This window comes from Aristolochia californica, unplaced genomic scaffold, assembly GCF_029961685.1.
Source record: "Aristolochia californica isolate CCGP_79_NKW_82.1479 unplaced genomic scaffold, dmAriCali1.0.hap1 SCAF_12, whole genome shotgun sequence".
NCBI lineage: Eukaryota > Viridiplantae > Streptophyta > Magnoliopsida > Piperales > Aristolochiaceae > Aristolochia > Aristolochia californica.
Genome location: NW_027181793.1, coordinates 27,987,196 through 28,001,424, shown reverse-complemented (window position 1 = coordinate 28,001,424; position 14,229 = coordinate 27,987,196). Strand labels below are relative to the sequence as shown.

The following is a 14,229-nucleotide window of genomic DNA, read 5'->3' as shown; positions in this document are numbered from 1 at the left end:
ACGTAGCCAGAACGATTGTTTTCAGCTCGCCTACCAAATCTCAGTATGCAACTACTCCAAATAGAAGACAAGAGAAAAGAAAATCAAGACCTGTGAAAACTCATAGGCTAGTCGTGTATGATATCGTCAGACTACGAGTTCAGATGCATGTAACATCCCATATAGCTAATCCATTCAATTTTCAATTTCTATTGGGATTACATAGGCTTTATATGAGTCTAAACAAAACGACTGAGACAAGCAGTAGTTACCTCAGAAGGGCAAGGTTATCTGAGTGACACCAACACAGCGCCTATACAAAGCTTAACTAGAAAGAGGTCCTCGCATAGGCAGGAAAGATTACTTTTGATTCACTGTGAGAAAAGCAAAGAAAAATACATAGGTTGTGTCTTGAATACAGAGTCACTAGAAAAGAGCAATTTTGTAACATAGGAATTGATCTTATCATTTCCTCAGGGGGGTTTAGACATGTCAACCATTCCGTGTTGACTTGTAGTGGTCGTCATCAATTGTTGAATAGATGTTGCCCACATCAACATGGTAAACTATTGCTTCCCTGTCTCAGCGAATGAAAGCACTGTATGAGATATGAATAAACACACAAACTCCCGCACACACAGGCACACCAACTGAAAGGAGCATGAGAAGAACTCACATGACTTTCTTCTTCGGAACACCCAGCCTCTGGACAACATAATCCACATGTACCCCACTTTCGTCAGCTCTGTTTCATTCACAAACAAAAAAAAGATGGGTAAAGGCACAATATCTTGGCTGCATAGCATGGTTTCTCCGTCATAGCTAACTGATGAGTAAAGCACCATCCACGGTTTAGACTGCAGACCATTGGCAAACAAAAAGCAAGACCAGACCAAACTTACGACTAAAGAGCAGACTCACCATCAACTGGCGGTCAATGACAATGATAGAGTTCAAAAATCAATTGATCAATTTGAATCTTAACCTAGAATATGATAACTCCATTTCACACCTCTTATGTTGTGGGCCAGAATGCTTCAACTGTAGGAAGCACAAAGGTGTACAGAGTATGCCCCAAAATCACTCCTATTCTTGCCACACTAGTATATTAGGGCAAAAAAGTTAAAATTGTGATTAATAAATCACTGAAACAAATCATAAATTACTACAAATAACATAAAACAGAAACAGTAACTTCCACCAGCAACTAGTCTCAATCAGTCTCAATCATTTGTGAGACGATTGAGATAACCATCATGTCATTCCATTATTATTGAAGCAGTTTTAAAAAAGATAACAAGAGCTCCCAAGATTAACTCACAGGCTTCTAGGTTCATCAAACACTGCCATAACCTTCTGCTGCAAATCAGTCCCAGAACTAACACCTGGATGCGAAGAGAACTGGAAAATGGCAACAATTAGAAACCAAAAAAAAAAAAAAAACAGCACATCAGTAGTTGCACTCTATATTTGGTTAAAAAGGAAAACAAGATTCAGGCCATACTTGATTAGAAGCAGCAGACTGATAAACCGCTGGGCCATTCCTGTTGGGAGTATTTATCTCTGTAGTGACAGTAGACGGGGCAGAACTTCCAACCTGTGCCATCAAATGCGAGTAATCCACAACAAGTAGATAAGAGGCATGAGACTAAGTGACATACAACAAGGGAAATAGTTTCTCTGGTAAACAAACTGATTAAGTACCTTCACCATTTTGTTGCACTTATGGACATAAATACATTCAAGGAAATGGTAAGCAATCTGATTAAAGTCTGTGACAACCCTGTGAAAAACAAACAAGTTTTTGAGTAGCATAATGCAAACGAAAAAATGTCATCTAGAACATAACAAAGCAGTCCCACACTGGAGTATCCAAGCTATAGCAGCAGGCATACACAGGCAGAGAACGAATTAAAATGAAACATAAAAAACAGTAGAAGTTTTAAAAAGATAAGAAAAAACGGTTTATATTTATAATAGCTTTTGAACCTACCTAATGACGGCCAAACTTATTGCCCATTGAATGCAATTGGCACACCCAAATCACCCAAGAAAGGTCTCCAGGAGTCACATTCTTGTGAATTATAGATTAATCTTTACAGTCTACTCATGGCTATGCTCATGCAATTAATGGTATATCCACAAAGATACAATGCACATGAGACAGAGAGAAAAGAGATTGACTGAGAAACATTATTTCCAGAGATCCAACTAAATGCTACACAAGAAATTACTGCATAGTTTACACTTTCCTTGAAATGGATACAAACATTAAAAATTTCCTTTTTCCTGTTTCTGTTAACTGAATATACCATAACTCCCTTAACAGACAAGTGTTGAGATAATTGTCGTTTTTCCTACCCTGTCAGGTTCAAAGTTGCTATAAAACATCATTACAATCACAAATGTGTTATCAAGTTTTGCCAAGAGGCCAAACTTTATAAAGTTGCACAGTCAAACAGTTATGGTATCATCATTCGCAAGAAGGCAGTCAGAAGTATATAGCAGCCATTTCAGAGGAACTGTCAGAATGGAACACAGGGACAACTTTGCTAACTAATCAAGACAATTTTGAATTTATCACAAAATGAACTAACAAAGAAGATCCGTGCAATAACATAAGCTTTTAATTTTCTGTAAGCCAGTTTCATGCTTATTCAAGGCAAGGCGATTTATGAGTTGCTTAAAACTAGTTAAACCCAACAATGGCTACCTCTCAAAGAAAACAGTGTAGCAACTTATAGAGTTGACCAAGGTATACAAGATTGGCTAGAGTTTTCTACTAGCAAGAAAGCAAGGTTCTTCTGGTGGAAGTTGTTATTTTACACTTCAATAACTCTTGCTTTGAAACTGGATATAACAAATAAAGTAATTCCATCAAACTTCACAGCCAAACAAGACAAAGCAATTATATGATAAGAAAACTCTAAAATGCTGGTGAGAAGTCAAAACTCAACAAAATAAGTAGATGAACTTCTCCCCAATCTTATCACTCGCATACTTTACAATATCGATCATTTAAATTTTGCTTCCCTCTTGTACAATTAATGACAGTCTGTACCTGTACAAGCAATTATCATGCATTTAAATCTCTCAAATACAATTTTCACGTCGGTATACCATCAGTCATGGAAAACAAAGCAACATATCCAGACTACTTTTCTTGATAGACAAGGTATACAGGATAAGGTTTTCCAAAAAAAAAAAAAAAAAAAAAAAAAAAAAAAAAAGATAAGCAAGAAAACTCCATGCCCAAAAAACAAAGAAGCATGAGTCTATCTTAAATGACTCAAATGATAAATATAAAAAAAAAATCAATTCTGAAGTAAATCTGTCCTTAGGAGCCAAGAGACGAACTGGTAAAAGAGCATCAATCATGATAAATGCATGACAAAATGCAGTACCATTACGGAACAACTAAAAAAAAACCAATGAAAAAAATACACCACCAGATACTGAACAACAAAAATGAAAATATAAGCAAAAAATTAGTGATATAAAACTCTGTAAAAGAGAAAAAAGTAACATACATACCTGCAGGAATAGGCAGAGACTTGTTTTTTCCCCTGAAATACTTTCAGGTGACCATGAACACATACATAAGTGCCGTTCCTACCATGACATAGGGAAAATTCAATACACTGTCCTATCAAATTATTAGTTCATACGTATAAAACATATTGAATCAACAAGAAGATGGCAGAGGCTAAAATATAGATAAACAAATGCAGCAAACCTGGAAAAGAGATAAGAATAGTAATGATAGATTTAAGAGGAAGTACTAGGAGAAGAAAGAAGCTAAGCTCTAATCAATTTAACACGTCATAATGCAAAAGTATTTGCAGAAAGGATGATTAGGCTGACGGACAAGAAGAAACCAAAACAATTATAACACAAATATATACGCAAGAAATAGTGCAAACTTACTGAAGTTCAGCCATTGCGTTTGACTCCATAGCATCATCCACCCTAGACATCCACCAAAAAAACATTTTAGTGCACAATCAAAGTGAAAATATACACAGACAGCCTTTAAGAAGTTAGTAAGAAGAACAAATTTGGATATCACTACTGCCACCAAAATTAATAATCCTAATAATAATAAAAAGTAACAGTAATAATAATACTAACAAGAACAACAACAGCAACGATAGTGACAACAACAACTGCACCAACGACAAATAAGAATCGGGCAGAAACATCAATGACCTACTTCCTTCCGCTAAAGGACTTACCATCTATGAACTTCGATACGCCCAGTTCCGTCATCAAGATGGAAAGATACATCAGTGACCTTTTCCAGCTTGCCAGTAACCATTCCAACAAGGGTAATCTGTAAAAAAGTAAAGTGGCATGACGCATATAAATTATAATCGGAATAAGTGTAAACAATCGCGTTATAGGTCCTGCATGTCATCAACCGATCACATGAGGATCTAGCCGCTGGAACGCACGGCGTATAATTAAAACGAAATATCGAACAATAGCCATTTTTAGTGGGGGCATGGACCTAAAAACGGCTAAAAAAAGTAGATCGAGAGTTCTAAAATGCATTACATTATTCACGTCGACGCCGTCAATAACAAAACTGGATTTTTCGTCGCTTGTTTGATGGGCTTCACTGATTTGCTTAACCGTTAGAGGCAACAAGGCCTGGTTCTCGCGATTCTACCACAAAAAAAAGGATTAAATATGAAACAACAACTTCAGAAGGAAAAGAAGATAAGGAAAAATTAGAAAGATTCAAACAAGATAAAGTTTTTACTTTGGCGGGAGAAAAACCAGAATCAGTAGTCTGAGTTGCCTGAGACGGCATAAATCCTCCACCAGAAAAGAGCGATGCGCTGTCATATTCGCCCCCGAACATCTCCGCAGTGCCCTAATTCTTGAGAAACCCTCTATAGAAACGAAATGCCCACGATCTGAAGATGAAGAGGCAAAACGTTTTCGCGCCAACGCTTGCTAGATGAAGTGCTGAAATGGCGGGGAAGGAGGTGAATTTCACTGATAGATTAAGTATTTCCCGCCATTTCGTTTACAGTTGCAATACTTCTTTTCTGGCTTCCTGCTGAATTAATAAATTCGGAAATGGGTAATACGCTAAAGTCGATATTGATTAAATGAGTTATTAACATGATTTATGTGGATAAATGCTTAAAATGAGTAATTTGCTAAAGTAGATGAAATTTTATTAATAAAATATATTTATGATAAAATAACTAAAAAAAGACAATATTCGTACTATTTATAAGTCATTTAAATAATAAATATTTTTAACATAAATCTGGTATTGACTACTCTAATTCTAAAATAGTCATAATTTTTTTTTAAAAAATTAAAACATAAATTTGATTCTTATAATAAAAAATTTAAAAAAAAGTAAGAAAAAATCATAAATAATAATAATAATAATTTGAAAATGAATTGCCTGCATATGGTTCGTGGATCAGAAAACAAATCAAAACAAATAACAAGAAGTTGCTGGACACCCCTAGATACGCCTGGACCAGTAACATTTAATCTGTAGGGCATCAAATGAAGCAATCTGACCAAACAATATGACCAGCGAATTGCAGGATGGCTGATTCTTGTGAGAGAAACTATTGCACCGATTAAGTTGCAAACGAGTTGAACCTGGGCAGCCCCTTCCAACATTAATAAATAAGAATCTAACTGAACGCCTAAAACATGAAATACTCGGCAAGTTTATTGGCATTCATCAGGTCCCATGGGCAACAAAGTCCACAAACACCTTAATGGAACCTACAGAACTCCAATAAAGTAACCAGATAATTACACTATCTACCAATATCAGGCTGGAGAACAGAGTTTCAATGGTAGTTTAACTCGGTGGGCAAGTTCCAGTTGACACAGAAGATGAACGAGTTGAGATATCCAATGGATGGACGCCTGTTTGAACAAATTACTTGTGTTCTAGGGCTTCATTGAAACTTACTTCAAGTTTTTTCAGTCCTTGATAGCCCAAAACTTCTGTCCTTTGCATGCTCTCAGTTTCCTCTACAACGTTCTAAAGTTCCTGTTCCACAAGCACACAGCGAAATCCCATCATTTTCTTTGGAAGATTGTGTAGCTTCACACAGCCAGATGAAAACTATATCACCGGATGATGACATGGGTTCTAAGGGTTTGTTTGGAACCCATAGAAAAGAAAAGAAATGAAAATTTGACCATTATTATTTCCAAAAGTAGTAAGTGAAAATCAGATATTAATCAAATTCTCTTTTTCACTAACTATTTTTGGGAATAATATTAGTCAAATTCTCATTTTCTTTTTTTTTTCCATGGGGTTTCAAACAGACCCTAATAAGTGTCAACTGAAAGCATGAGCAAGAAAATGTAAGGCTAAAAAAAATATCGGGAGCCAGGCTATTGCCTCTTCATGTAGTCAACAGAGAAGACCATCATATTCCTTGATCCTTACGTTAAAATTCTCTCTCTGAAAGGAATATGAGGCCCATTTCTGCAACCTGAAGTCCATAACACTAATCTACCGCCTAAATTCAATTAATAATCACCAGACTTCGGGTGGCCCATACAAAGTTGGCATATATCATGTATTTCCTTATAGCTCTCAAACCCCATAAAAAATAATATTAACAAATAAATTCTTCCAGAAAATATATACCTAATTGTCATAAAAACGAGAACGACGCCTCCGTGAACTGCATTATGCAATACAAAAACACAATCAAAAAAATGAAAAGGATAACTGCAATATAAGTAACAAACTAAACTTTAAATTTCAAATTAAATGAATTCATCAAAAGACAGGACCTCTTTAGCTCCCCAGCTTTGTGGGTCTCTTGGTCAAAACAAATATCATAGAAAGTTCAAAAGGAAAACATTGCCTTTTATTTTTTTAGAGGAAAAAAAAGAAAAGAAATGCTCGTTCTACCAAATTGGTAAATGCTAAATGCATATCCTATTAAGATCGGGCCACAAGTGATAGACTAAAGAAATAAGAATGTTTTACATTACCTTCGGTGACTAGAACTTCCCCGTCGAACAGTACTTCTACTTATATCCTCATCATCAGTTTCATCTATCCTATACTCTACAATATCTAAAGAACCCACAGAGCCATCATCAGAATTTGAGGCATCATAACTTGAACGCGGATGCCCTCTTCTTGTCTCACTGACTCTCGACCTTCGCCGATTTCTTGATGTTCTAAGCGTATCAAAGACTTGATATAAAATACAGGAGGTCCACCAATTTCCGTCATCCCCAGGGAAATCTTCATATTCATCTCCAGTATCTTCATCCCCGTATTCAATGACATAGTCGCCTAACACGACACCACGTGGCACTTCTGAATGTATAGTGCTCAATACATCAATGATTTCAGAGGACTGCTGAAAATTTTCCCAGTCAAGTCTTCGTGCTGGATCAACTTCCGAAGGCCGGGCGTTAGGATGTTTTAGCTTCGCATGGTTTTCAAGCTCAGAATAGGTCCCAAAATAGTTGCAATTTTCTCCTTGACAAAACCTTTTTTTTGCATTGAAGTACACTTGAGCTTCTTCAATTTCTATCCATCCCGTGACTTCCCCTCTGCATAATGGGCATGTTGGTTGTACTTTTGTATCAGATGTAGTAGGTATATCTGAACCAGTGGACATCCCATTTGCCATTTTAAACCTATCTAAACAGTTCGAATGCATGTGATCTGTGTTGCACATGAAGGCCCGGCATCCTTTTTCATACGAGGAGCATTGAAGGAGGACACTATTGTGTGGGGAATCCAAACAAATGGGACAAGTGATGTCTTCCCAATTGGCACACAATTTACCTTGCTCCAACATTTGGGAATCAAAATGGGGTACAACCTCTTTAAATGTGTCTGGTTCCATTGGATCTATATACTTCGGCAGCTTCACAAACCCAGAAGCCCCTTTTTATTTAAACGTCAAACCCAGAAGCCTCTGCATGCAATTAAGTAGGATATTCACATATTAACTACATAATTATGAGAAAAATTCAAATATCAAAACAACAACTGAAGGGTAATTCGTGTCACATGCATTGCAATATGGAGGGCAAGACCATCATAAGGTGATGGCATTTGACTATATCTGCATTCTTTTTATATGATGATTAGCTTAGTGTTAACACCAAACATTATCACAAAAGAGGGCGAGAGGGAGGAAGCCCAGCCCCCAAATGTCTGATAACATCCAACGATTCAATTAGTAATTAAATATGTGAAAGGAAGGACATGCAATAGAATAAAATTTCCGCATTTAGTTACTTCAGGGAACTAGAAAGATGGATCCAATGTAAAGCCTCCCTTCTCCTTCATAACTTAAATACACAATTTAAGCAAAAAAACTTCCATTAAAGTATGTCTACAAAGGATTCTCAAATGTGGTTATATCAAGCAACAATGATAATTGATCCAATGTAAAGTCTTCTTCATAACTTAAATGGTCAACTTAAACAAGCACTGTTACTTTCCAGTCTTATTCTTGAGTAGCTTGGCCTCCAATAAACCTGAGAAATGTGACAGAGCTGACAGGTTTCAATGGAAATAGAGCAACCACTGATCCAGATTCAATAAATATCCACTGATTGCATGGAACAATTTCTGGACACGATTCAGGCCGTGGAACAGTGTCACATCCACAACTGCATCTCTACAAGACTCCACATCAGCTACTCGCATACGAAACAGGGAGGAACTAAGCATACCTTTATTTAGATGAAGTGAACAAGCTGTTTCCCATAAAAAAGACAACAGGAAAGGCACTGCCTACCCACTCGATACATCTCCCTGGAATAACATAGAAACCTAGTTTGGCTTTAAAGCACCTCCATTTCCGCAAAATGACAATTTTAACTTTAAGTAAAATCATTGAGCACATTTTAAGATCATCTTGGCACTTCACATGACTTTGCCTACTTCGACATCTATTTCAGAAACAATGACAGAGATTGCAATTAAATGTTTGACTGTTCAAATTATCAATTACTTCAATATTTCAGATGATTTGAAATAATTATGTTCACACCATTTTAATTAGCCAGATTGAAGGGGAGCACATTACTAAAACCTTTTGATGTTGTTACCTGAACTAATTTTCATACTTTTCCAATGAAAAGTGGCAAATAGAGACGCCTCCTGTGATTCCTACTCTTTTGAAACTGCCATTAAGATTATTTTTTTTAATTTACAGTGCAACTGAAAAATAAAATGTTCAAAAATCAAACTTGGTATAAGAGTATCAAAATATTAGCCTAAAGTCGAAGAGGAAGTGATATGCTATTTAAAAAAGACACATGTTATGTCCCTCAAGAAATGAGTAAGAAATCAAATACTGGTGACCGGTAGCTTAAGGTCATGTAGGTAGGACAAGGAATTCGGTATACACCTTATCGTCAATTGGTAGGTCCAATTTGATGAAGTCAGAAACTACTTCCTATTCCTACTTCTTTCGGACTGTAACTATTTTCCTTTGGGCAGCTACTATAGCATTTTCTTTACGAAATACAACCCGAGAACAGTCAAAGAATACCCAACATCATCAGAAACCCCAAAGTCAATTTGCTTTATAGTGAACGAGAATATTGCCGGACAACCAAAAAAGAAAAAAAAAATACTCAACACATATAAACCTGTTGAACCATATCAGACCGAAGAGACGACTCATTTCCATGCAAAACAAATCAGTTTACCAACCATCGATTATATGGACGCAGTAAGATTAGTATTAGAATCGATCACAAGAAATAGGGCTTCCCAACAGCATCCACAGAAAAAGAAGGTGAAATATAAAAAAGATCAAGCGTATCGCTATAACGAATCACCACCGCTGAATTCAATATCGGCGCAAATAAATAAGACAGTAAAGAAAAAAAAAAAACAAGGCTACAAATCAAGACTCAAACTAATATAGAGAAGCATGTGAATCTGAGAAACTAACCTTGCCTTCCAGAGAAGAATAGAAGCCCTAAATCCCGAAAAGAAAGTGCTTTGCCGGGAGGAAGAGGTAGCAGCTAATCTGGACTCGGAGGTCCGCAGACCGCTTACCTCTGGAAGTCTGTGTCCTGTGTGTCGCCCTTTTTCCGCTTAGAGGCTGGGTAGCTTTTTCCTGGTAGGGCTACCATAATACAGCGTCTTACTGAGAAGCATCGAGAGGTCATTTTGCTCGTGTCCTATTTTCTATGACAAGTGGATTTTTCGGACCCCAAACGGGAAATAACTCCCGGACATGTGGACCTAGCAATGATTTTCCAACCCGACCCGGATTTCGTCTTGAGCCAATCAAAGAACCCAAACTCGGTGACAGCAGAAAGAGCGGAACGATGATGGTGATGTGAGGTAAGTGGGCCCACATAAAGCATCTAAAGTTTAAATTAAAACAAAAAACTCCAATTTAGTTTAATGAATTATAAAAAACAAATTCGGGACTCATTCGTGGGGCCAGGTTAAAGGAGCAACTGACGATAACTGATGTACAAAAGGAGGCAGGGGGCCCACCAAGATTGTCACCGGACAAAGGGCCACGTATCAGAGGACTCGGGCACACCGTCAACCCAAGCCGCCTCCGTTTATTTATAGTGAGCTCTTCACATGTTTCATATTTTTTAAATGATTAAAATAATAAAACTTCGTCGGCACATGGTTGTCGTGGAGTTGCAATAAAAAATAAAAGAAAAAGACGTGTAAAACTTAATAGCTTTCCAAGTGAGTCCACAAATAAACAACAGATTGAATGAGAAGAATGCACACAAAAAATAGATAAAACACATAAAATCTTTAACTTATATATATATATGCAAGTGGCCCACCCACATATGTAAGGCCCTTAGTCCAAGATGATCTCCTCTTTATTTGAATAATGTCATGGAACGTGTTTAGGCAAAAACGGGGGAATTAGGTTTCATACCTATTTTGTGAATCATCCACGTGAATCGTGCATGGGACCCATTTCTCGCCCCCCCCCCCTAAATACAAACACATTCTTTAAAAAAACATATGCATTTGTTCTCCTTTTTTTATATATTTCCTCACATTTTCTTTTAAAATTTTATTTAATTGAAATTTTATTTTGGTTCTTTTTCATTTAATATTTTTTCCTACCTTTTTTATTTATGAAGATGACATTTTATTTTATGATCTATTTTATTTTCAGATTTTATCGTGTTATAAAATTTATTTTAGATTGTTTATTTTTCTAATTGTTCTAATTCCTAATTATCTTTTTTACCCATAATTTCAATTTCATGTTTATTTTAAATTTTCTATTTAATTCATTTTTAACATATTTTATTGTTTACATGTATATAACTTTACTTTTAATTTTATATTTTTTTTTATATGATTACTTTTTGTTTTTTTTGGTGTTTACTATTTATTTTTATTTTTTGCATTTTTAATATATTTTATGTTTAGTTTTTCTTTTTATGTTCGATATTTTTATTTTACTCGATTTTTTCTATCTAGTATTTTGTTTTGATTTCCCTTTTTTTCTCTTTCATATGATGAAGAAAGCTGTAATAGAAGATGTTGTTATAAAGATATATTTTATTGGAAATTTGTTTTTGATGATCTTTATTTTCCTCTTGTATGTCTTTTTAATGTTTTCCTGAGTAATTTTTGTTTCTCCTTTATCTTGTTTCTTTTATCTTGTGCTTGCTTTTAAATTTCTATTTAATCAATTTGTCTTCGTTGTATCTTTTGTATTTAATCTTTTCATGGTTTTCTTTCATGTATCCATATTAACTGAACTTACATATATTTATATAATAATAATTCAATAAAATTTTTAATTTTTTTTATGTTAACTAAAAACTAAATTAATAAATAAGTTAATTTTGTCGTTTCTCTTACCATCTTTTTTTTTTCCAAATTTTTTCTCTTTTCCTTCTTCGTATGTTAATTCTTATTCTCTTTTTCAAATTAATCTTTTTCATGTTTATACTATTTGTGAAGATGTAATCTTTACTATATGATTTAGTATATTTTTTAGTTTTATTATGTTTAATTAATATTCTATTTTTTCTATTTCCCATTTCCCCTTCTTCCCATGTCTTCCATTTCATGTTTATTTTTAATTTTATGTTTAATCTATTTTTAATCTTTCATTGTTAATTATTTATAATATACTTTTCAATGTTTTCTTGAGTAAACTTTTCTTTCTCTTTGTGTATTTCTTTTATCTTATGTTTGCTTGTAATTTTTTACGTAATCATTTTTCCCTTCATCGTATTATTTGTATTTAATATTTCCATTTTTATCCTTATTATTAAAATGCATGTTTGATTGTTTTATATTTTCATTATATTTACAGGTTCACGATATTTTTATGTTTATTAAGTGTTTTATTGTCTTGTATGTTCATTATATTTCCAGGTTCACGATATTTTTATGTTTATTAAGTGTTTTATTATATTATTTGATTAATATTTTCCCATTTAATTAGTTTTTGTGCCATCAATTTATATATTTTCTCTTATTTATACAAAATTTTCATTTCATATTTGTTTTTGCTTTCATGTTGAATCAATATTTCCAGTGGAGGGTGAAATGAATTACACAAGTAATTTTTTTTCACTCGTTTAAGTAAAAAAACGAGTGAAAATGAATTAACTCCACGAGACTAGTGAATTCACTTTCACTCAACACTTGACGCTGAGACCAAACCAATTCAGTTGGATTTTAATAAAAATATTCATATTATTTTATTAATAAAATACCTTATTTATTTATTATTTTAATGATTTTTAAATTATATTAAATTACTAATTTAATGATGATTAAGATATCGTAAAATTAATAATTTGATAAAGTATCTAGAGTATACATTTTTGTTTAACTATTATTTTTATATTTAATTAAATTATTATTTTTTATTTTACTTTGTAATTATTGTATTGATTTAGACTAAACAAAAAATTATCTTATTTTATTAATAAAAGATCCTTTTTTTTTAATATTCACGACTTTTAATAATATATTAAATTTATAATTTAAGAATGATAATTTAGATATTATAAAAGTAAGAATTTGATTAAGTATATAGACATTATAAAAGTAATCATGTTTATTTAAGTATATTATTATTTATATTTAATTAATTTAATATATTTATTGAAAATTTTAATTATTTGTCTTATTCATTAATTAAAAACTTAAAATAAAACTATTTTAATAAGGTTAAATTTATCTGAGTATTTTATTAATAAACTCATTATTTACTTTTTAATGAACACTAACCCAATTTTTTTCTTATAATAACAAAAAAAATAATTCACTGTCACTGTGTGCAATATCACATCATCACTGTCCCTTTAATTGTTGATTTCTTATTTTCTTTTGGAACATTTAGTGCTTCTTCCTATACAATGTTGAAGCTTGAACGATTCGTTGATGAGACGCAATATTAGTTTAAACAGGTAGCACAACTGCAATGGATAGCAACAGTTCACCTGTTTCTCTCTTCATCGTTATCCATTCCAAAAGTGCTTGTGACGAGGTCTCTTGCCGAAGGAGCTTTCTTCCTTGAACCAAATCACGTCTTAATTGAACTTGACTCTTTACATTTCACATTAGATAATGAGTAGCCAGTGAGAAGTAATTAAGAGCTAGCAGGAAAATGAGGACGATATTGATTCAAGGAGCCGCACCCACAGACAAGTCTGAAGGATAAATCAATAACATAACCATGAGTGCATCTGAATAGCCTTCACGAACTGCCGAGTCTAGGTTACCGAAGCTTTGCTTTCTGAGGACTGTTCCGGAGTAATCCAGAGTGGTCCAGTCTCGACCAGAAATTCTGGAATTATCTGGCAGGGACGATGGTGGAATTATCACAGCAAATCGTTGAAAAAAAATCTCGGCATCCAATACTGGATGAGGACGTTCTGGCCTCGGGTAGCCATGACTCATTTCATTTCTAGAAGATAAGAGAAGAGGATAAACCAGAAGGACAAGTTAAAGTGTCTAAGTCATAAATATTGTAGAAATTTAAAATGTTAAGCTTGTTCATACAAGTAAGTCAAGATGGCCGAGTTGGTCTAAGGCGCCAGTTTCAGGTACTGGTCCAAAAGGGCATGGGTTCGAATCCCATTCTTGACACATCTTTTTAAAGATATCAATCATGTTTCAAGAATAAGAATAATTATTTGAAGAATAAGAAATTTAAACCATAACGCTACTCCTCCCGATAATACGGCTTCAACTGGCACTGTCCGAATTCCCGAGAAACGGGGGATGGTCTCCTACCGTTG

General features: G+C 34.2%; 2 protein-coding genes and 1 non-coding gene across 5 annotated transcripts; 1 reads left to right on the top strand and 2 right to left on the bottom strand.

Annotated features, from left to right (window-relative positions):
- Positions 1–150: 150 nt before the first annotated feature.
- Positions 151–5,011, bottom strand: LOC137946054 (replication protein A 32 kDa subunit B-like). Of its 2 annotated transcripts, XM_068792224.1 has the most exons (10): positions 4,745–5,003; positions 4,537–4,647; positions 4,215–4,312; positions 3,907–3,948; positions 3,514–3,591; positions 1,684–1,762; positions 1,484–1,576; positions 1,301–1,380; positions 656–724; positions 151–556 (listed from the first exon to the last, which is right to left on the bottom strand). In XM_068792224.1, the coding sequence occupies exons 1-10, from the start codon at positions 4,844–4,846 to the stop codon at positions 472–474; spliced, it is 837 nt and encodes a 278-aa protein (XP_068648325.1). In that variant the 5' UTR covers positions 4,847–5,003; the 3' UTR covers positions 151–471. The 2 variants fall into 2 exon arrangements, with proteins under 2 accessions (XP_068648325.1, XP_068648326.1); XM_068792225.1 differs by lacking the exons at positions 151–556; positions 656–724 and adding an exon at positions 971–1,079 and having other exon boundaries at positions 4,745–5,011.
- Positions 5,012–5,591: 580 nt separating this feature from the next.
- Positions 5,592–10,068, bottom strand: LOC137946119 (uncharacterized). Of its 2 annotated transcripts, none has more exons than XM_068792309.1 (4): positions 9,921–10,068; positions 6,979–7,922; positions 6,626–6,662; positions 5,592–6,016 (listed from the first exon to the last, which is right to left on the bottom strand). In XM_068792309.1, exons 2-3 carry the CDS (start codon positions 7,848–7,850, stop codon positions 6,626–6,628), a joined length of 909 nt encoding a protein of 302 aa, XP_068648410.1. In that variant the 5' UTR covers positions 7,851–7,922; positions 9,921–10,068; the 3' UTR covers positions 5,592–6,016. The 2 variants fall into 2 exon arrangements, with proteins under 2 accessions (XP_068648410.1, XP_068648411.1); XM_068792310.1 differs by lacking the exon at positions 9,921–10,068 and adding an exon at positions 9,369–9,737.
- Positions 10,069–13,996: 3,928 nt separating this feature from the next.
- Positions 13,997–14,077, top strand: TRNAL-CAG (transfer RNA leucine (anticodon CAG)). Its single transcript has one exon. It is a non-coding gene; the product is annotated as a tRNA-Leu (tRNA).
- The last annotated feature ends 152 nt before the right edge of the window (positions 14,078–14,229 follow it).